The sequence below is a fragment of the Phyllopteryx taeniolatus genome, chromosome 3 (assembly GCF_024500385.1).
Source record: "Phyllopteryx taeniolatus isolate TA_2022b chromosome 3, UOR_Ptae_1.2, whole genome shotgun sequence".
Taxonomy (NCBI): Eukaryota; Metazoa; Chordata; class Actinopteri; order Syngnathiformes; family Syngnathidae; genus Phyllopteryx; species Phyllopteryx taeniolatus.
Window position 1 is genome coordinate 26,725,954 of NC_084504.1, and position 23,246 is coordinate 26,749,199.

Here is a 23,246-nt window from a genome sequence, read left to right on the forward strand (position 1 = left end):
AAAATTGTAAAAACTGCAAAGGCAATGCTTTCTTTTTATAGGCTATAAAAAATAAACTTGACATGACAACGAAATAGATCATCAAAGTATGAATGAATGGACACATTCAAATGTGAAGTAACGTATTAAATTGTCCATTCATTAATTTGCAACAAAATCCTAAACATTTGATTGAATAATCATTTCATGACAGATTTACACATTTCAATACCTTTTTAAATATCAAAGAGTATATTAATTTAATTGAAATTTGAAATATTCAATGTCAATTTTATTCATTGTCGCTTGTTCAAAAATGGAGTTGCATAGTTAAAATACAAATATATTTATTGGAATGTGGAATATAATCATAAATCGTTAATATTGAACCTATTCATCATGAAGCACATGAAATAGATAAACTATAAATTCATTAAAATGTGAAATCTAAGTGTCCATCAATTAAGTTGTGATATATAATCATACATTTTATATTAAATGTAAATGATAATCAGGACCTTTTTATTTAATGGTATTTTTATTCATTTAAAACTAAACAAATATAAAGCCAATTAAATACACAATCATTTATTAAATTCTATTATTTAATTAAACTATCAATGACTATCTTGAACCTATTTAAAAATATATATTTCCTTACAATATACATGTTCTGTGACCGTTTTAATTTTTTAATGGAATTGCCGTAAATTATTTATGATGGAGGATTGTTTGTGCCAAAATTAAATGAAGGCACAATTAAACATGGGAAATACATTCTTTTTTTTTTGCATAACCGATTCATACATTTCATTATCCGTGTAATTATTTGACTTGATTAAATTGTATCGCTTCACAGCCACTAGAGGGACACAATATGCGACACATATTACATGTACACCGAAGAAATATACTGTCCATGGAAAACAAGCCATTATTCTCTTCTCAGTGGACTTTTTTTATGCGCAAGTTGGTCCTGTGTTTGTCAGTCTGGTAGTAATCGGACTCGATGGCCTCTTCCGAGTCGTTCAGTGTGACGTAAATGTCCTCGTTCACTTCAGTGACTTTGTGGACCCTCTGTTTGACACCCTTGGAGCGCCAGTGAGTTCTTAGAGGTTTGATGGTGGGGTTGTCCACGGCTTGGTAGAGCCCCTCGCCTTCCACCAGCGTGATCTTGTACTTGTGCCACGGACACACGATGCACACGCGCCCGTTGAACTCCTGATGTATACAAAACTGAGATATATTGATAACAACAAGAATAAGCAGGGGCTTGTAAGCTCACCTCAATATCTCCGTGCTCTAAAGCGCCGCCTGCATCTGTCGACACAAAAACAATCAGTTAGTTCACTGTTTTCCTGCATTAATTCATCTGAGCGCACAATTCTTTACGGTTTACTGACAGATGAAGCGAAAGCTGTATTGGCGAAAGAGGAAATAAACTATATTGGCAAAAGAATCTGCTAAATAATAAAGAGCTCTGCTGGCGAAAGAAAAGCTGCAAGGATGGCAAGGAAACTATGCTGGTAAAATACGTAGCAGAATGATGGAGATTAAACAATGCTGGCAGAAGGAGAAGAAGGGTTAGCAAATAAAGTTTTAAAAAGCTGCTAAAAGTTGATGAGTAAGCTATGCTGGCGAAAGAAATAATTATGTTGGTGAAAGAAGCATGTTGATGACACTATGCTGTTGAAAGAAGTGGAAACAATACTTGAGCTCCCAAAAAATTAAGCAGAAGCTATCAAAAGAAGAAGAACCTATTTTTCTTAAAGATAAAGAAGAGGCTACCCTGGCAAAAGAAACTGTTGAAAGATGAAGAGGAAGCTAAGCTAGTGAAAAGAAAAATATATAAATACAAATAAAATAATGTGAGGAAAATATTCTGGTAAAATAAGTTGTTGAATGATGACAAGTCAAAGCTAGCGAAAGAAGTTGCAGAAAGATGACAAGGAAGAAAAACTATGCAGGCGAAATAAGCCGTCTAAAGATCAAGTGGACGCTATGCTGCCAAAAGAAGTTTCTAAATGATTAAGGGAAAGGTATGCTGGCGAAAGAAGATGCCTAAAGATGAAGTGTAAGTCATGTTGGCTAAAACAGTTATTCTGTTCTTCCAAAAGACTTTTTCTTACGGTAACAGCGCACGTCCATGGCATGGAACTTCCCCTGGTGGTACAGGACCAGTACGTCTCGGCATCCGTTCAGCAGCTTGGTCAAGCGGCCGCGTCTGATGATGTCGTCACGTTTCCCGACGAAGTGACAGGAAGGCGGAGGAGGCGCAGGAGGAGGCGGGAGAGAAGGAGATGAAGAAGATGACGCCTGCCAAGTCTCCTCCTGGGAGGACATGTTGGTTACTTGCTACAGGGGCATTCCTGCTCAAGAGAAGAATCATTACAACTCTTCCTCACTGGTTCATTTTTTGTTTTTAAATCAAGATGAAATTCAACTAAAACAAACAATCATATGAGGAAAAATATAGACAATATGCTGGCGAAATAAGATACCAAAAGTTTAAGTGGAAGCTATGCTGGCAAAAGAAGCTGCCAAAAGATGAATAGGAAGACGTCCCGGCCAAAGAAGTACTATCCTGGCGAAAGAAGGTGCAAAAAAGATGGAGAGGAATCTGTGCTATGCTAGCAAAAGGTGGTGGTGGAAGCGCTGCTGGTGAAAGATGCTGAAAAGTAAAGAGAATGGCCTGCTGGCAAAACAAGCAGTACCTATACTGGCGACAGAAAATACCAAAAGTTGAAGCTGAAGCTCTGCTGGTAAAAGAAACTGCCGTAAGAAGTGACCGGAACAGGAAGATGAGCATATGCTGGCGAAAGATGGAAGGGGATAAAATGAAGATATGCTGATGAATGCGGTTACAGAAAGATGAAGAGGAGGCGATGTTGGTGAACGACGTACTAAATTGTAGTATGCTGCAAAAAAAGATGTCGGGGAAGCTATGCTAGAGGGGGAAAAAGACGAGGAATGGTGAGACAAAAGTTATGCTGGCGAAAGACTGCTGTCGGTTGTACATTAAATGTACGTGGATATCTACTTCTATATCTATTGGTAATAATTCATTAAAAAAAAAAAAAAAAAAAAGGTAACTCAACTGCAACAGCCGGCGAGTCTGGGAGATTATCACAATGTTGTGTGTTTCCGCAAATATTGTCCCCCCGCGTGAAACGCGTCACTCGGCTCAAAGTGTGTGTGTCACCTTGATTATTGTCCGGCTGGAACAAGAGTCGACCGCGGTATGTTTTAGTTTCCGTATTTATTGAAAATAAAAAAATAGGCGCTACTTTGTTTACTTTGATAGTGCAGTATAGTCATATTATAAACATCTTAGAAACGTTCCGAGTAACAGTAATCATAATCATATTCATCGACGTGATTTACATCTCAAGGCATCGTGAGTGAATGATCTAATCTTATTTTATTGGATTATCATCACTCTCGTGCTCGTCTCGACGAAGACGCGAGAGCCGTCGCCATGGAGACCAAGTGCACGGAAATAGCGACACTTGTCAACGCAAACTGTCACAAGGGAGCGGTTTAGTGCGTCTTTTAATCTTGCACTAGCTTTAAATTAGCACCGTCAGCTCGTTTTTTAGTCAAAAGGCTCGCATATGACTACGCCCCTCTGTGGCGTTCAGTGCACTTTTCAAACATCATCGCACCTCGGAAACGTGCTCATACTTTTTCTTCGGCCTTCGCCAATGTGCAACTTGTGTTGGCACGGAACTCAAGACAGGTACGTTTATTGATTCATTTATTTATTTGTTAGGTTTTTTATATATAGGACTTTACAAAAGTCAAAAAAACTTCCCCCAAATGGCTCTCGAGTGACTTTTTTACTGGCTCATTTTGTCAGATTAAAATGTTGTTCAGTAGACGATTTTGAATATGGTCAATAAATTGCATTCATGTTTTGTCATTATAAATTGATGTCGGTTCATTTATGTGCAATCGCTTGTCCAGAAGCTGGGCCTTCAGTGGAAATTTACCCGGCTTAATCCACCTTCTTTACCACCATCACTACACAGTTATAGAAACCGTCAATACTGTAATCCCTTCGTATGTGGTAAAGAAGGAGAGTTGCTGATGCACTTCAATTACTTAAAAAAAAAAAAAGAAGAAGAAGAAGAAGCAGAATGCACATTCATATAAGAGCTGAGACTGCTATCAGCTGCAACTCATGACACCACACGGAGACTCACTGATTTGAGCCAGGGTTCGAGTGAAATATCCCTTTGGTCTTTCATCTTCGCTGACGTCACAGACTCACAACTGCCAATCACCAGGCCCGGTTCTTAGAGGACCTATATTTCACTAACAAGTTGCAATATAAGAGCACAACTGTGCCAAGTGCATCATCTGGAGGAACCCAGAAACAGTATTTTAATATTGACAGTCATATTTTACAAAAAAATAAATAAACAAAATACATCATACTCACTCACCAGAGAGCCAACCATCCATTTTCCATACCGCTCAAGCTCACTAGCGTCGCGGGCGTGCTGGCACTGGCTGTGACAAATTTAAATTTGAAATCTTAACTGGTTAAAGAAGCGGTGCCATTGCTAATATAGTTTCAAATCCACTACTGATTTTGAAGGCTCCGGACAGATTAGAATAACATGGCAGAACATATCGGCTGAAATCTGATTGGACAAAAATATACACTCTACACCCTATACACTTTACACAGAAGCCTTGCAGCCAAGAGAAACGCTGCGAAATTAAGAGACGAGACTGTTGGGAATAAATGAATAATATTTGATGGAACAAATATTAGAATTTGGGTTGCAAATGTAGGTCAGTGCTTCTGACTGTTTTTAGTGGCCCAGACAGCCCACCACTGGTTGTACAGTTATATAGTGCACCCAGGAGGTTGTCACAGCGCTTCACTTTTTCCAAATTTGTGTTAGTCTCATTCCAAAATGGTATAAATTCCTTTTTTCCCTCAAAATTCTACACACAACACCCCGTAATGACAACATGAAGGGCTGAATCTGCCAATGGAATCGTTTGGCATGCTAGGAAAAAGACTGTAAAAAGGCTGTAATTGCTGCCAAAGGTGCGTCAACAAAATATTGAACAAAAACTGAATTGTTATAGTCATATCATTTCTTAGACTGCTTTGCTTTTGATACATTTTCAAATGTATTTCATGTTAAGGTGTAGTGTCAGTTTGAGTTGAGGAACGTCATTCGCGGAAATATCTTTATTCATGTCTTTGCTTCGTGCCTCGACAGTCTTGTGATGACATCTCGGTCGACCAAACGGAGTAATTGAGGTGGAGCGCCAATTTGAGCGGAGGCCGCTATTTCCGGAAATGCATTGCTCATATCTTGTGCTGTGCTTTGTGTCTCAATAGTTTTGTGATGACACCGCGGTCGACGTTATTCGACAGAAGGCACAAGGGAGGGATATCACCAGGAACACATCACCATGGCAACGGTAAAGAAGTCTCGTAACATATGGATTTTGGATCTATCATATCTTCCATATTTTATGGATGATACAGTAATCAGCCAGTTAAGATCAGACCCATAAAAAAAATTGCGAAATATCGAGCGATGAACCTCGATACAACTTTCTTATGAGATGAGGCTTTGGGGCCATCTTGTAACATAATGGCGCAAACTGCAAATAGTTGAGTTTTTCAGCAAATAGCTAAGGTTCCACAGGAAATAAAAAAAAAATGAATTTGTGACTACTGAACTGAAAATATGTGGGCAATTACAAGATTGGTTCAGTGCGGAGTAGATGCCAAAAGTGAATAATGATTGGCTCTCACCAGGGTCTGTGGAGGCAAGTGGAAGAACATCCAGCCATGACACTGAGTCTGTTTGAGTGCCTCAAGTTGGTGGGCCTTCAGCGTCTTCACGAGCGGTAATCACAGGATCTTCATTCCGAACTCGGATCGCCGCCAACTCATTCATTCCTCCGTCTCCTTTTCAGCTTCACCTCCATGGGGATCCACCATGCGGCCTGTCTCGTAGCCCTCACTTCGGAGGACCTTCCCCTCTTGGAGATCCGCACGGCTGAGGACAAAAGCCGTCTCTTCAAGCTGGTCCACCTGCTCAGAACGCTGGAGCAGGAGGGGCTGAGACTCGGAGAAGTGGCCGATGACCAGGAAACGTCTCGCAAGCGTCCTGCGCAGCACGGCAACCACAGAAGCGCCAGGCCAGACATTACTAAACGGTTATCCATGTACAATACGTACTCCACGCCGCAAGCCCAGAGGAATATCGCGCCCCGCCACCGCCAACATCAGCACCCGAGACCCAACGTTGCAGCCAAGAGGTGCACGAATACAGCAAATCATCCGATGCCTGTTTACGAAGCCAAGAGAAAACCAGGGTACAACTACGGGCTTCCTCTCCAGCCCGTTTCTGCAAAAAAGTGAGTGCTTGTGCAGTCCAGTGAAGGCCCGACCGGCTATAATGAAGGATGTTGAAATGGATGCAACACCCTCTACAGTCAATCATCATCATCATGTTTTTGGAATGTGGGAGGAAGCCGTAGCACCCGTGGAGAACATGCAAACGTCACACGGGAAGGCCAGATTCGAACCACCGCCGTTCGAAAGACTACGCGGATGTGCTAACCACACAAACGCCGTGCCGTGCCAAATAATTTGGATTATTATAGACTTACATTTGATAATAAATGCATCTCACAAACAAGTTATAATACTTACATAACACGTTAGAATATTCCCTAATTCAGTCGTTATACTATACTTCTCACAATTTTCTCGCAAACATGATTCCATTAAATGATGTATGTTAGAATAAATGCATTATTATCAATTACTTTTGATATGATGTCATTATATGATACAGTTCAATAATGTATGCAACTTTCATCCATCCAGCCATTTCAACTCAAATAAGTAGCATACTGTAATTACATTTACAACTACAACATTTACTACCTTAGCGTAAGTTTAGCAACATTCATAAATTGGAAAATGGACTTGCTCGGACCCTCGAGCAAAACCTTCGCAGATCGACACAAAATCACGTAGGTTAATAAGAATGACCAGATGCACAAAAAAGTGAGGAAAGCATTTTGCTTTGCAGTGGCAAATCAATCAATCAATCAATCAATCAATCATTATCATTTTCAGTGGTTGTCTGTTACCACATTACTCTAAGGGGAATTCTCGGATCAGTACCAAACTTTCTTTAATTTGAACTAAATTGTTGTTTGCAGGCAAACCCGTGGCCTGAGGATCATTGTCTGCGTGAGGAAACGACCGCTGACGCACGCCGAGAGAAGGAAGGGCGAGGCGGATGTTGTGATAACGCCCAGTGCCGAGTGCGTGATTGTGGAAGAAGGCAAAGAAGCTGTGGATCTCACCCGGTACATTCTACAGGTATAACCAGTCAACATTTTACTTATAACGTTAGAATACCCCGAGACACCAATGACTCTTCTCCGATACGCTGACGTCACATTGTCTGATTTGTTAATTCTGGCTTCTTTTTTTTGGTAGCATCCGTTCTACTTTGACCAAGTTTTTGCAGAGTATCATTCCAATGAGGAAGTATATAAGAAAACAGCATATCCTCTGGTGCAGCACATGCTCAACGGGTAAGGAGTCAGCTTACCCACTTATTTGATTTATCTATTCAATGTATTTTTTTTTCAAATATTCCTTTTTTGATGATGTATATATTTTATTTCATTTCATTATAATTGTTTCTAAGGACTCTCTCCAGCCACAATTGAATTTCTGAGCAGTATTTAATGGTATTGGACGCATTGTACTCTTTTTTGGTTTGGTTTCATTCATTGATTCATTCCAATTGTTATTTAAAGGGTCTTTTCAGCCAGTATTCTATACAGGCTGGCCAGACAGAGGGATAGAGATGGGAAGGATGTGCAGCAGGTTAGGGTGATTAAGGATAGAGATGGAAATATGTTGACTGGTGCCAGCAGTGTGCTAGGTAGATGGAAAGAATACTTCGAGGAGTTGATGAATGAGGAAAATGATAGAGAAGGGAGAGTAGAAGAGGCAAGTGTGGTGGACCAAGAAGTGGCAATGATTAGTAAGGGGGAAGTTAGAAAGGCATTAAAGAGAATGAAAAATGGAAAGGCAGTTGGTCCTGATGACATTCCTGTGGAGGTATGGAAGCATCTAGGAGAGGTGGCTGTGGAGTTTTTGACCAGCTTGTTCAATAGAATTCTAGTGCGTGAGAAGATGCCTGAGGAATGGAGGAAAAGTGTACTGGTGCCCATTTTTAAGAACAAAGGTGATGTGCAGAGCTGTGGCAACTATAGAGGAATAAAGTTGATGAGCCACACAATGAAGTTATGGGAAAGAGTAGTGGAGGCTAGACTCAGGACAGAAGTGAGTATTTGCGAGCAACAGTATGGTTTCATGCCTAGAAAGAGTACCACAGATGCATTATTTGCCTTGAGGATGTTGATGGAAAAGTACAGAGAAGGTCAGAAGGAGCTACATTGTGTCTTTGTAGATCTAGAGAAAGCCTATGACAGAGTACCCAGAGAGGAACTGTGGTACTGCATGCGGAAGTCTGGAGTGGCAGAGACGTATGTTAGAATAATACAGGACATGTACGAGGGCAGCAGAACAGCGGTGAGGTGTGCTGTCGGTGTGACAGAAGAATTTAAGGTGGACGTGGGACTGCATCAGGGATCAGCCCTGAGCCCCTTCCTTTTTGCAGTGGTGATGGATAGGCTGACAGATGAGGTTAGACTGGAATCCCCGTGGACCATGATGTTTGCAGATGACATTGTGATCTGCAGTGAAAGCAGGGAGCAGCTGGAGGAACAGTTAGAAAGATGGAGCCATGCACTGGAAAACAGAGGAATGAAGATTAGCCGAAGTAAAACAGAATATATGTGCATGAATGAGAGGGGTGGTGGGGGAAGAATGAGGCTACAGGGAGAAGAGATGGCAAGGGTAGAGGACTTTAAATACTTGGGGTCAACCGTCCAGAGCAATGGTGAGTGTGGTCAGGAAGTGAAGAAACGGGTCCAAGCAGGTTGGAACGGGTGGAGGAAGGTGTCAGGTGTGTTATGTGACAGAAGAGTCTCTGCTAGGATGAAGGGCAAAGTTTATAAAACAGTGGTGAGGCCAGCCATGATGTATGGATTAGAGACAGTGGCACCGAAGAGAAAACAGGAAGCAGAGCTGGAGGTGGCTGAAATGAAGATGTTGAGGTTCGCTCTCGGAGTGACCAGGTTGGATAACATTAGAAATTAGCTCATCAGAGGGACAGCCAAGGTTCGATGTTTTGGAGACAAAGTTAGAGAGAGCAGACTTCAATGGTTTGGACACGTCCAGAGGAGAGAGAGTGAGTATATTGGTAGAAGGATGATGAGGATGGAGCTGCCAGGCAAGAGAGCTAGAGGAAGACCAAAGAGAAGGTTGATGGATGTCGTGAGGGAAGACATGATGGCAGTTGGTGTTCGAGAGGAGGATGCAGGAGATAGGCTCTCATGGAAAAGGATGACGCGCTGTGGCGACCCCTAACGGGACAAGCCGAAAGGAAAAGAAGAAGAAGAGACTTTCTGGCAGTATTAATTGGACAATCTGTAATGTTTTGTTTCAGCTCATTTTTTTTACTTTATTTTATAATTGAAGGGATCTATCCAGCCTGAACAGTCATTATGAGCAGTATTTAATGGTATTAATTAGACAAATTGTGTGTGTGTGTGTGTGTGTGTGTGTGTGTGTGTGTGTATGTAGCGGGAAGGCCACTTGCTTTGCATTTGGCCAGACGGGCGCGGGCAAGACTCACACCATGATGGGTTCCACTCCAGGGGAGGTGGGTTTGTACGTGCTGGCAGTCCAGGACATCTTTGCCCACCTGTCGGCCACGTGCAGCCCACTGCTGGTGTACGTCAGCTTCTGTGAGATCTATTGTCGCCAGCTCTATGACCTGCTCAACAACAGAAAAAGGTGCTCTTTCTAAAAAAAATTCTCTTTCCTCATTGTTTGCATCTGTAAGATGCTTCTTTGTTGTGTACTTATTGGCCAGTTGGGCATCAGGGGGGGAAACCAGAGGTCCATTTGGGGACAGAATTCACTGTCCTCAACCTTTTCATCTGTAAGATATAGATATAGATATAGATATGTATTGGCCAATTTGCAGACAAGTGGGAAACCGGAGGTCCTTTAACGGGCAGTATTCTGTCATCCTTTGCATGAGTGAAATATTCCATGCATTATGTACTTATTGGCCAATTTGGCATCAAGTGGGGGACCAAAGGTACAATTCTGTTATTAATCTTTGCAAGTGTGATGGGATAGGTGGATCTCTCTCCCAATGTTCTGAACTCCTGTTTTGACTTTTTTTGTAGATTGTTTGTGAGGGAGGATGGTCACAGCGTGGTGCACATTGCAGGACTTTGTGATGTCAGAGTGGACTCGGTTAACTCACTCCTGAAGGTCGGTGAACAACTTGCCCCCGGGGGACTTTTAAGACAAATGAGCGTGTTTCTGCATCTGCTGAATGAAATGCATACAATCACGGCATCATTGTCCCCTTTTCAACGCCTTTCAAGGTGATCTCGCAGGGTTTAGCGGCACGCACAAAGAGGGTGAGCGGCATCAATCCGCTTTCGTCTCGGTCCCACGCCTTGCTTCAAATTCAGCTCAGATCCACCAACCAGCAGATCGTTGGCAGGTGATAGACTACATTGTACTGTCAGCCAGTTGCCTGCATATTGCGTACGTTTGCTCATGAACCGCAAACGAGTGTACTAATAGTGTACTCCATATCTTTAAGAATGTGGTTCATCGACTTGGCAGGAAGTGAGCGGGCGTCGGACACCACGGCGACAGACTGGCAGACTCGTATGGAGGGAGCTGAGATCAACCAGAGTCTGCTGGCTGTAAGCTACAACCACACACGCCTTTGTTTAATTATTGACTAATTAGTGGCTAATTTGGTGTCAATTTGGTGTCAAATGCTGTGAATAAGGACAGCAGCATTTTGCTTGATGAGGGATTGATGGAGGCGACTGATGTTTCGTAAGTGAATGCATGCAGAATTATTAAGTGTAATGGGAAAACTGTCAATTTTGGCGAGCATGGACTTGGTACCTTTGAGTAGGATTTTGGTTTTATCATTGATTGTGTAGTATTAGCCAATTTGGCAAAAGTGGGACACCAGAGGTCAAATTCTCCACCCTCATCCTTCGCATGTGTCAGATGCGCCTTTGTGTTTTTGTCCTGATTTTGCCCGTTCCTCACCAAAGTCACGCAAATGCCAGACGATCTTATGTCTTATAAGATTATCCTGAGGTCTGATTTGCGTTCAGAGTGGATTTGTCCAATGACAGAGTCTGAAACGGGCCGAGTGTGTAAGGTGCAGATGATTTACAGTGTGCTTGTTGTCTCATTTGGCATCAAAAGTGGGAACTCTGAAATACATTTGTAACTCCCCCCACAGCTGAAAGAATGTATCCGCTCCCTTGATCAAGAACAGCGGCACACACCGTTCAGACAAAGCAAACTCACTCAGGTACTACGATTTTAGTGCAGTCGTGCTGTTGTGTTTTTTGTTTTTGTTGTTTCACTAAACTCTGGTGTTTTTTGTGTTTTAGGTCTTGAAAGATTCATTCATTGGCAACTCCATGACTTGTATGATTGCCAACATTTCACCCAGTCATGTCGCCACAGAGCACACTCTGAACACACTAAGATATGCCGACCGGTAAGTGTTCGTAATGGGAAATGATGTTATTTGCTTTAGTGACATTTGGTCTATTTCTCCGGTAAGAGTTGGTCAAAGTAAGAGTCCTGGAATTTGCCCAAAATGGGCAAACTTTTCTGGTGCTGTTATTTCGCCCAGTTTCATGTTGATCTTCTTTTTTTTTTTTTTTTTTTTTTTTCTAAATTTTGCCTGACAAACTACTTCATGGTGCATCATGTATAACCTCTTAATGTTGTATGTCGGTACTGTCCTAAACCGAAGAATTTTTTTTACGTTTCTTTGTTTTTCTAAAAAGTTGTGTGGTGACAGCACACGCTTTGGCATTGACAAAAAAGTAAACCTCATTGAGAAATTTGCAAGTTCTGATTTAATTTCAGTGTCCATGCATTGCCTTTGAAGGGAACATCGACCTTCCCAACATGGCCGAAATAAAAATCATGATTATATACTACATTTCCAACAGTGTTGTCTATTACTCAAATGAAAAGGTGACCATAGAAACTACTCATTTGTTATTTAATAGAGCTATGGACTAGCCAAAATGTTTTTAATATTCCTTTGAAATGAAATACTTATATTGTATTCATACTGTTACAAAAGGTCTGTGCTTTTCTGATAATAAGCCAGACTTTTATAATGTATTGAATAAATAGATTATTAGTATTTTATTTTTTTGATCAGCATCCTGTCATTGCTTTTTTTTTAAACAAAAAATAGTTGTGAATTATAGCTTTAATAAATTCTGACGGTTCCTGAAGACGCCGGAGCACATCTAGGTGAACGAGTGTCTAGTGATTTGGTGGAGAACCAGGAAGTGAGTAGACCCATTCAGGACTCTTTACATCTGCTTTATTTACCACAGTGTGAAGGAGTTGAGGGGTCGCAGCGGAGGACAAGAATGCAAAGCCACATCATCTTCCAAATGCAGCAGCGTTGGAAAGAGTCTCCCTAAGAAGCCAAAGATGGCGATACCCAACGCGTCTTTTGCCGCTGTTGCACCCACGCCGAGGAAACCCACAGGGAGAGCCGTCAACTGTTCCACGCCCAAGAGCAGCAGATACGGGGAGGGAAGAGCTGCGAGAGCCAAACTCGACATCGGAATCGAAGAAGTGGGGAACTCGCTGGTAAAGGGCGATGGAGGGCACGGTTGCAACAAAGAAAACGGGAGCACCAACACGTCGAGTAAAGAAGGACTAAGTGAGGGAAGCCAAAATGAGAGACTCGAGGAGTCAACAGAAGCAGATGGAGAAGATGCCGTAACAGTGGACGAGGAAATGCAGCAGCACCTTCGACACTATCACCGGCAGCTGCAGATGTTCGTGCCGTTCTCCGTCTCGCCGCCTTGCTCCGACCGCCGATCACTCTGCTCCTCCGCATCATCCGCCGGACATCTTGCATTTTCTGGCCGTCACGGTTCGAAGGACGCTACGACCGCGTACGACAGCAGAGTCGAAAGTAGCGAGTCTTTAGTAGAAGACGGGCAGCAAAGAGTTGAGATGAGGTGGCTGACTAATCTGGAACAGGCCGACGTTGCAGTGGATGTAGCCGTCAACTCGGGAGAGAATGGCGAGGACTCGCTGGAAATGGACCCCTCGCTTGACGGCTTGTGGACGGACTGTTTAATGTCCGTCCACAAGACCATCTGCGGCTCCTCTCGTGTTGAACAGCAGCATCAGGAACGGCAATCCGACCATCACTTGGTGTCAGCCTGTGAACATAAGAGTGTAGTCCAAACCCTTCAGGACTACAGGACAAAGCTACCTAGAGTGTTACAAAATAGTCAGGTATGCAAACATCTGGAGGTACACAAACAGTCGGAGGATAAAGCCAAAATGTCTAAGGATAATACCTCAAGCGACTCCCGACTTGAGGGTACCACAGCCTTACTGGTTCAAGGAGATCAGACCAATAGCCAGCTCTGTACACTTGGGAGGGAAAAAGAGCCACTCACACATGCAAAGAATAAAGACAGAGAATTCAACCTTCGGTCTTCCAGCTGCGACACTAAAGTGGCAAAAAAGTACACAAAGGAGATCACACATGCAAAGGATGAGGACAGGGAATCCTGTCCCCCAAAAGACTTACAGTCTCCCACTTCTAACGCCAAATGGGCCAATAACTGCACAAAGGAGCCACTCGCACTTTTAAAGAATAAGGACAGAGAATGTTCTCTCCGATCTCCCACTTCTGACACCAAATTAGCAAATAAGTACATGATAAAAGAGCATCACGCACACGCTAAGGATGAGGATGCAGATTTATGCCTCTCAAAGGACTTGCAGTCTCCCACTTCTGCTGGCAAACTGGCCAAAAGGCACACAAAGGAGTGTCTCACACATGCTAAAAATAAAGACGATGAAATTTACCAGGGGTCTCCTACTTCTGACACCAAATTGACGAGTAAATGCATGTGGGGCCAACTCACACATGCAAAGGATGACGATGAAGTCTGCCTCCCAATTAACATCCGGTCTCCCACTACTGACGTTAAATTGGACAATAAGTACACAATGAAAGAGCATCTCACACATGCAAAGAATAAAGACCAGGAATTTTTCTTTCTGTCTCTCACTTCTGACGTCAAATTGGCCAAACAGTATATAGTAAAGGAGCATCTCACACATGCAGCGGATGAGGACTCAGACCTCTGCCTACCAAAGGACAGCAGGTCTCCCACTTCTGATGCCATTCATCTCACAGAGCTGACACAAGAAACCTCATGTGCACCAAAGAAAACCATCTCACCCTCTTCGACTAAGAGTGAAACCGCTGCACCAAATCTTCCCTGCAAATCTCCGAAACTCCAAATGGATGAGCCTGCAGACTTGCACTGGAAAGAAAGGCCCTCCGACCCAGAGTTTTCCCTAACAATGGATCATGCCAAGTAAGTAACGTGGCTCAAATAGTGTTCAAAATCTTTTTTGCTCTTCTCACATAGAAAGTAGGTTAATAGAGAGAACGCTCGCCAGTTTTTAAATGCATGCTTTGACATGAGATTTGATCTAGGATAGCACTCAGTAGAGTGCAAAATCCACCGAGGTTGAACTGTCAGCTGCTTGTGTTTTTGTGCAACCACATTGGATCTCCAGTCCAGCACTTCTGACGCCAAAGTACACAGGAAAGGGGCCATTTTTGAAGACACACACTTGTTATGCTCTAGGAGGCCCTCAGAAAGCCCACATCTGATGCTCGGTGGCAAACGGCCTCCTGTCTCTCTTTTGACACCAACTTCGTGACCAATCTTGGAGCTGAGCCCTTTCATATCCATATTGAAGACACACAAAAAAATCATGATTACTGATTAAAAACTGGTCTCCCAATCGAAGGCTATGTTCACACTCCAGGGTATGATACCCAATTTGGATTTGTTGGTAAATCCAATCTCTTTTTGTACGTACTCACGATGGGGAACCTGCTGATTCACCCATTCACAGATTTTTCTTCAATTTCAAGTTTGGATCTTTTTTGTTTTTCTTTTTTGGGGCAACCAACCCCCAAAAATGTGGTTCATCAGTTTATCCCCGCTTATTCAAGGAATTTGGGGGTTTAAAAAAAAAAAAAAAAGTTTTTTTTAAAATGCAATTATGAAGGGCATCAGTTATCCACGGGTGTGTGCCATTCGCGGTCCGCCCCGGTCCCTATCCCTGGCGAATAGTGGGGGTCCACTGTAGTCGTTCAAATTACAAAAACAAATTTGATTTCTAATGTGAACAGAATGTGTCCGTGAAGTGACACGCATGCACACAAACCACAAAGTGACGTGCCGCGTTGTGTTTCCGGAAATTAATATGGCCACCCGTGTAGATCTTCTGATGCATTTGTGACAATTTCAAGGATTTTGTGTTTGAACTGACCAGCGCCCCCGTATATTTATCATTTGTAAAGCATCTTCATTTCGCCACTGATGATTTTATGCTCCTTTGTCCACCATTGCTTTTTACGTCTGCCTGTGTTGTCAAACAATTGGGACGTTTGTCACCATTTTATGACGTACAGGTCGGATGTGCGTGACGTGAGCGTCCAGACTGCAGTCGTACCGGATACATTTCTGATTTATATCCACTTACAAAAGGGGCCTGGATCGGATTTTAAAAATCCGATTTGTACTGTTCACATTGACATTAACAGTATCGGATACATGTCACCTATGGGCAAAAAAACTCGGAACTGACCTGCAGTGTGATTGTGGCCTTAGACTGTTGCACAGGAGATCATTTTCCTGTTGTTTTAGTGTAATCTGCCGTGCAACAATGCTACATTCCTTTCTCAACTCAAGATGGCGTGTCATCCAGGCCCACTGGGAGAAACTGAGGAAAATGGAGCCCTTACTGCATGAAGAGCAAACGCTTCTATGCAAGCAACCTTATATGGTTAGAGGAGTTTAAATTCTGCTGTTTGCTTCACTGTAAATCTTTAATTTTACTCTCATGGAATTTTTTTTTTGTACTAGGCATTTGTGGATTATGTGGACAAGCTGGAGGAGATTCTGGATCGCAACGCGCAGTGTCTGCGCAGCATGAGAACCAAGCTGCGTTTATATCGTATGACCAGCTCCTTTTCTGAGCCTGAGCACAAACAAGCGGAACACAGTATTAAACCACTGGCATGAATAAAGCGTGGGTTTACATTCTGTCACTCGGGAATCAAACAGACATGTTTATTTAGTGTTTAAGATGTTTACATCCTTTGTAAGCTGAAAAATGTCGTCCACGTTTTGTTTAAAGGTTCTAATTTAATGTCTTATTTATTTTATTTTATGGCTAGTTTTCATTCAAATTAATAAAATCTATTTGCAGTTTACATGCATGTGAGTTTTTGTGACAAATATAACAAGTTTATTTAAGAGAATCTTTTTCAACGTGAATCACATGAAATAGACTGGTTTACATATTTTGCATATTTAGCTATAACAGCATCTCTTCTGGGAAAGGTTTCCTCAATGTTTAGGAGGGAATTTTTGAACATAGAGTCGTGCTAAACAATATTGGCACGACAATAAAAATACAGACTTAGGCTTTTTTTCTTGACTGACATTGGATCAGACTAAACTTTTCCTGTTTTAGGCCAACTAGGATTACCAAAATTATTTGTATTTCCTAAATGCCAGAATAGTGACAGAATTTCTTTTTTGACAAATATATATAATAGACAATACTCAGTATTCAGTAATCATGCTAAAAAATATTGGCACCCCAGTGGTGCCAATATTTCTGAGCAATACTGTACTTCCTTCTTTTTGAGGTCACACTAACGGCCTGGCTCTCAATTCATTCATTCGTCTTCTATTTTTTAGGTCAGGATCCACAGCAGACTCATGCATGTCTTTATGGACCTTGCTTCGTGCACTGGTGCACAGTCTTTTTAGAAAAGGACGGGGCAATCCCCAAACTGTTTCCACGAAGTTGGGTGCATGGAATTCTCCAAAATATCTTAGTATGCTTAAGCTGAATCATTCAAAGTTCTTTTGACTGGAACCAAAGTGCCAGAACATAATCTTCCCACCACCAAACTTGACTTCTGGCCATGGAAGTGATTGGAACATGCGATTTTAATTTGGAGGGGTAAGTGAATGAATACTTTTGGCAATAATTATGGTGTATAAATCAACTCTTTTGGCAATGATTATGGTGTATAAATCAACTCCATTGATCCTTTTTTGGCCTATGGGCATTTTTTTTCTAATGAATTTCATCACAGTAAAATCAAATGCGAATGAATGTCAATGTTAATAAAATGACAAATGTAAAAGAATTATTGAGGTTGTTCCTAATCTGTAACATCTGAAAAACAGTGTGGGTTGTTGACGGCGGAGACCTGTTGATTGTGGTCAGGTCAGGGAGTCATGTACCCCACATGACTTAGGCGTGAGTTGTAGTCAATGTGCATTCCGTTACTGCTCATAGCGACTGAAGTGCATCATTGACTGTCATCTCTGACCACATGCGAGGGCATTACAATACGTTGGATACTTTTCACATGGAAATATATTACTATACATTAAAAAAACAAATTATGTTTTTTTTGCTCCTTGAGGGATTATAAATTAACAAATAAGCAGCTAGCAACAAAAGCACGTATAATAATGTTGCATAATTATTTCCGGAACTATGAATTATATTTGTTGATATTTGCATTAAAATCCGTTAAAGCTTTTAAAAAAAAAAAAACACTCTCCCGAGCGTGTGTGTGTGTGTGTGGGGGGGGGTTGTAATTGAACCACGTGATCCATACGGCTGCTTCCCGATTGGCGGCGAGGACACTTTCCGGCCCATTCTGAATTTGTTAACTTGCTCTCTGATCAATAAAGGAATGTGAAAAAAAACGGAAGTGCTTTTCACAGCGGTGAACAACGGCGCGGTGGCTCACGTGACTTCTGCTGGGCTGAGCGAAGCGTGTTAGCAGGTAAGGAAAAAGAAAGGGAAAAGTAAGATTATTATTATTTTTTTTTTAATAATGGAGCTCAAGGCTCTAAGCGTTACTTTCAGGGACACAATCGACTGACGAGGAAACACGGCGTCTCTTGTTATCCGTCCTTTTACACCCGAATGAAACGCACAGATAGCCTGTGTTGTATCCGGACTTTGTGAACAGGCCGTTCGCATGCTGGGCTAATTTGGGATATTTTCCCAAATTGTGTCCAATAAAAGTGTTGTTAGCAACATATCTCGCATTTACATGTTCCACATTCCCTATAATGACGTGTTTAAAGCATGTGTGGTAAGTGAAAAAGGCGCTGTCGTCGGGCACGCGTGCTAGTTCGCCGCTAGCTTTAGCTTATATTGACTCCCTCTTCTTGACGTTGACAATACGACTTCTTGACGCACTTGTTACAAAAAGGCAGTTTTGTTGTAAAATTCCCTCGCCAAAGTGGTTGGGGGGAGCGAAACTCGATTCCTATCGACAAACGAGTGGGTTTTATGTAAACTCCGCTTTTTATTATCGTGCGGGGTGTCGTGTGATAATTCCACGCACGGAACAAAGACTGAGTGGTGGCTAAAAGCTAAAGCTAACTTGGACATTAGCCCACCCTGGCTTTCATTTAAATTAATAAACGCGCTTCCTTGTACTTTACATACATTTGTCGAATACCACTATAAATAACCGTTAACATGATACTATGTGTTCCCGTGTACCCTAACTTGTGATTGTTTTAATTACTGTCGAATGTATCCTGCCAGACTGCCATTTGGTCAACTTTCTTTTGTGGGCTACATTGATTATTAAGACACGTCGATTAAAATGTGGATACACTGTTTAATTCTTATTGGAAAAAGTTTGGTTCTGGTCACTGATGGTGTTTTTTTAATTTAATTTTATGGGTGACGGTGTGGAGGGCGGGTGTTTGTAAGATGACACCTCGACTGTCCCTTCTGGGGGCTAAATTTAACTCTGAGAGGTGGGTGACAGATGGAGTTATATCATTCCATGGTATATTCCAACATACTTGCATATGTAAAGTTGGAGGCATGCTATAGAGAATTTACTTTGTATACAAATACAGTGATAAATGGGGGTTTATCATGTGTATATGTTCCAGACCCATCTGCATTACATGAAAATCTGAGACATAGAGTAACTGGATACACTTTTTCGAAATAGTTTTACTTTTCCCATACACTTTAAACACACAAATCTATTAAAACATGGATTTAGTGTATAGTATGCTCACTCTCCAGCTTCATTATCCAAATAAAAGGCCAAGTTTCCAAGCTTCAAGCTGTTCTTGTTACTCCCAGTTAAAATTTTCTGTATAACTGGCACATAAAACAAAAGGTTCTTCATAAATGTATATTAAAACAGTTTTCAACCAAGCTACATAATTCCGTCCAATCAAAGTCCACCGTTTTAATGCTAAACTGTATAGATGGGCTAACGGAAATTGGAGTTGATGTTATGGGAATTATAAACCTTCAAACAGCTGCTACTTTAACACACACAACAGCAACAGGTACGGATCATACAACAACACTGAACAGAGAAACCTCGCTGTTATGTAGCAAGCCCCTTTGAAAATTGGGGAAATCTGTGAGCAATGGGCGTAATTACTGATATTGGGTTCAATCCCTAAATGTACCACAAACGATCCCAAAGAAGTATTATTTCAAACAATCTTTCAACATGGGATGGCCTGATTATCACGTTCCGTCCGATCTGATTCTCCGGCAGTACTGTATTGTATGAACTGTTTTTTTTTTTTTTTTTTTTTTTTAAATGAACTGTTTTTCAACATGATACCTTATATGGCAATAAGTCAAGTATAGGAATGGTTAAAACCTAGTGAGCAAATGTTTTTGTTGTGTTTCAGCGGTGCATCAAAAATAATGATACAAATTACATTTAAATATCCTATTGTAAATAAACTAAAATAAAAAAAATAAAATCAAATTCTACCTAGTACAGTACCAAAATAAAATATCTAAAATGGTGAATGAATCAATTTCTCACAGCGCAAACTATCGCGCTTAACTCCACTTCAAATAATAAACAGACTATATTGTAACAGTCCTTTGTATAATGGAGTTCTTTCTGCACATCATAAGGCAGTGCCGTTCTGTAGGATGTGCTGCTTGATGAGTACACCTGCTAATAGATGTACGCGTTTGATATAGTTCTTCTGTCAATCAAATGGGTGCTGTACAACCGCCCTTAAAGTGGCAGTTTGAATTAAACGGCAAGCGTTTTTGTGGAATCCCAGCGCTCCCGTGAACAGAGTTTTCTGCCTCATCTTTTTAACGCCACTGCACAAGCGTTTTCTTTTCATGCTGGGTTGCTTGAATGCGGCATGCTCCTCCTTGTGTACATTCTTCAGGTGCCTGATCAAATTTGTTGTTGAATAATTTAGATGACGTTGCCCCACGAGGTACTTCAGTTTTGCAGCGATTGCAAATGGCTTATACCTAGATCAGACTACAGGGTTTTAGTAGTGACTAAATACAGTGACTAAATATTGTCCTGATTTCCCAGATAGGGCCTGACACATTTTTTCGGGAACGACAAAACTTCTTCTCGTGTGACATAATCCACGACCAACGATTTGACCCTAACTGCCAAAATGAAAACATTTTTTTTGGGGGGGTGGGGTTTTATATCTTCCGCGTAGTGTGTCATATCAATGAGAACCTTCCGGCAGCGCACCTCAACGTCGACCAATAGGGTTGCATATTGTCACCGGCCCATCGCCTCCCGTGCTTGCTGTTGTCAACAATTACTCACGCGCACAAATCAATGTTAACCAGAACTTTGGAGTATGATTCAACAGAACGCCGGCATGTTTACGTACACCTGTTCGTGCGAGCACTAGCTTGCTAGGCTACATAATGTTTTGTTGCTTGCGAGCCCAATTGTATTAAAAGTACGTGACTTTATCTCAAGTAATCCTTGAATGAATGTCCTCTCCCAAGCACCGGTGGTGATGACTACACACTTTTCCTCATTTTGTTCTTATAAAAGAAATTGTATCCCTGAATATCTGAACAAAATAAACATTATTTTGGTTGAGGGGTAGGACATTAGATCTGTGCTTGTTGTCTGTATCTTGTGTACATTTAAACTTGTTTATGGCTGCATGGTTCGACTGTACTACTTCTGTCGTTGCAGAATAAAACGACACCTCGCTGCTGATATTCTTGACGCGTACTATTGTACAAATAGTTTAAGGCCATTTCAGCAAAATACTACTAGGTAGCACATACTGTAGCTGGTGCTAAGTGTAGCTACGCCACCACTGAGCGTTTGGGCGGCATCTAGGCGCGTTAAACTATCCATCCATCCATTTTTCTGTACCGCTTATCCTCACGAGGGTCGTGGGTGTGCTTGAGCCTATCCCAGCTATCTGCGGGAGGGAGGCGCAGGGTACACCCTGAACTGGTCGCCAGTCAATCGCAGGGCACATATAAACAAACAACCATATGCACTCACATTCACACCTCTGGGCAATTTAAAGTCTTCAGTTAATCTACCATGCATGTTTTCGGGATGTGGGAGGAAACCGGAGTACCCGGAGAAAACCCACGCAGGCACGTGGAGAACATGCAAACGCCACACAGGCAAGGCTGGATTTGAACCCAGGTCCTCAGAACTGTGAGGCACATGTACAAACCAGTTGTTCACCGTGCCATTTAAAGCATGTCCCAGAAATGTTAAGACACCCGGGAACTGTTTTAAATTGCGATAAACTGTCCAATATGTCTCCTTTTTATTATTGATGTGCTTATAAATTGTAATTATTTTAATCTGTGATGTTTTCCAGGAGGCTGATGATTCTCGTTTGTCTCTCTCTGTTTCCAGATTTTTTCTATTTTGTACATACATTGTTTTGTATATACTGTATATGATGACATCTTTGGTCAGCAATCAAACCCGGGGGACTCGGGACAGAACGCTGCCCACCACCACACAAACCACACAGAAACAGATACAGGTGGGTGGTGTCTGTACACTTTGTGGGGCGGGGGGGGGAATGTTTAGCTTGACTTAAAATAAAAAAATCCTTAAATTCCTTGCAATTGTACGTTGTGAAACATTGTCCTTAAACTGTTGGACTATTTTCTCACGCACTTGTTCACAAAGAGGTGACCCCTCGCCCCATCTTTGCTTGTGAATGACTGAGCAATACAGGGAAGCTCCTTTTATACCCAATCATGGCACCCACCTCTTCCCAATTAGCCTGTTCACCTGTGGGATGTTCCAAACAGGTGTTTGATGAGCATTCCTCAACTGTCTTTTTTGCCACCTGTCCCAACCTTTTTGGAACGTGTTGCAGCCATAAAATTCCAAGTTAATGATTTGCTAAAAACACTAGTTTTATCAGTTTGAACATTAAATATCTTGTCTTTGTAGTGTGTTCAATTAAATATAGGTTGAACATGATTGAAAACATTGTATTGTTTTTATTTGTTTAATACAACGTCCCAACCTCATTGGAATTGGGGTTGTAAATGCAAATGCAATTAATCTGTTCCAGCCACTTGGACAATTTTTGGGGGGTGTTTTTTTTAAATAAAAATAGCACTCTGCAGTATTGTATTATGTAAAAACATAGTTTTACACAGTGCAATACTGAATCCGTTCCGTGTGGGTACTTGGACTGGATGAATTCTCATGAGTGGATGGTTTCATGAGATTTGGTAGTTTGATGTGATGTCATGCATAACTGTTCAAATTCCAAGCATTGGGTTGTTTGACTGGAGCCGTTCCACTGTTTTCTTAATATATTTTGTTGGATGTTATTTATTTGAATAATTAGTTAAGTCGATTATAGTGGAGTAGTTCATGTTGTGCACGTTTCTCACAGAGGTCTTTCTTGATTACCAGGCAACAGCAGAACAGATCCGTTTGGCCCAGATGTTCTACGACAAAAATGACGCAGTCTTTGAAGACAAAGTCAAACAGGTGTTGTTTCTATCGGTTGTCTTTGTTGCGTGGAGTGTTATTGATGACACAGTGTACTTGACCCACTTGCAGCTGATTGAAGTCACTGGCAAGACTCAAGATGAGTGCATGGTTGCCCTCCATGATTGCAATGAGGATGTCAACAGAGCCATCAATTTCCTGCTGGAGAGCCCTTCTGACACAGTG

The 23,246-nt window shown here is 41.7% G+C and overlaps 3 protein-coding genes across 10 annotated transcripts in view; 2 read left to right on the forward strand and 1 right to left on the reverse strand.

The window, feature by feature from the left end:
- Positions 1-20: 20 nt before the first annotated feature.
- LOC133475318 (Rieske domain-containing protein) lies at positions 21-3,193 on the reverse strand. Of its 6 annotated transcripts, XM_061768002.1 has the most exons (5): positions 3,078-3,166; positions 2,884-2,926; positions 2,109-2,348; positions 1,265-1,299; positions 21-1,215 (listed from the first exon to the last, which is right to left on the reverse strand). In XM_061768002.1, exons 3-5 carry the CDS (start codon positions 2,320-2,322, stop codon positions 925-927), a joined length of 540 nt encoding a protein of 179 aa, XP_061623986.1. In that variant the 5' UTR covers positions 2,323-2,348; positions 2,884-2,926; positions 3,078-3,166; the 3' UTR covers positions 21-924. The 6 variants fall into 6 exon arrangements, with proteins under 6 accessions (XP_061623986.1, XP_061623983.1, XP_061623985.1 ...); XM_061767999.1 differs by lacking the exon at positions 2,884-2,926 and having other exon boundaries at positions 3,078-3,193; XM_061768001.1 differs by lacking the exon at positions 3,078-3,166 and having other exon boundaries at positions 2,884-3,035.
- On the forward strand, positions 2,822-16,469 carry LOC133475314 (uncharacterized). 3 transcript variants are annotated; one of them, XM_061767985.1, is made up of 15 exons: positions 2,822-2,952; positions 5,345-5,427; positions 5,771-5,862; positions 5,932-6,375; positions 7,192-7,354; positions 7,475-7,572; positions 9,698-9,910; positions 10,312-10,399; positions 10,516-10,637; positions 10,740-10,845; positions 11,406-11,477; positions 11,560-11,669; positions 12,532-14,553; positions 15,946-16,039; positions 16,120-16,469. In XM_061767985.1, exons 2-15 carry the CDS (start codon positions 5,419-5,421, stop codon positions 16,276-16,278), a joined length of 3,792 nt encoding a protein of 1,263 aa, XP_061623969.1. In that variant the 5' UTR covers positions 2,822-2,952; positions 5,345-5,418; the 3' UTR covers positions 16,279-16,469. The 3 variants fall into 3 exon arrangements, with proteins under 3 accessions (XP_061623969.1, XP_061623968.1, XP_061623970.1); XM_061767984.1 differs by lacking the exon at positions 2,822-2,952 and adding an exon at positions 3,071-3,718; XM_061767986.1 differs by lacking the exons at positions 2,822-2,952; positions 15,946-16,039 and adding an exon at positions 3,071-3,718.
- Positions 16,470-17,916: 1,447 nt separating this feature from the next.
- Positions 17,917-23,246, forward strand: part of LOC133475319 (ubiquitin-associated protein 2-like) — a 29,981-nt gene continuing 24,651 nt past the window's right edge. The window contains 4 exon segments of the mRNA XM_061768005.1: positions 17,917-18,071; positions 21,957-22,089; positions 22,983-23,060; positions 23,133-23,243. Coding sequence (XP_061623989.1) covers positions 22,000-22,089; positions 22,983-23,060; positions 23,133-23,243 — 279 coding nt within the window. The 5' untranslated portion in view covers positions 17,917-18,071; positions 21,957-21,999.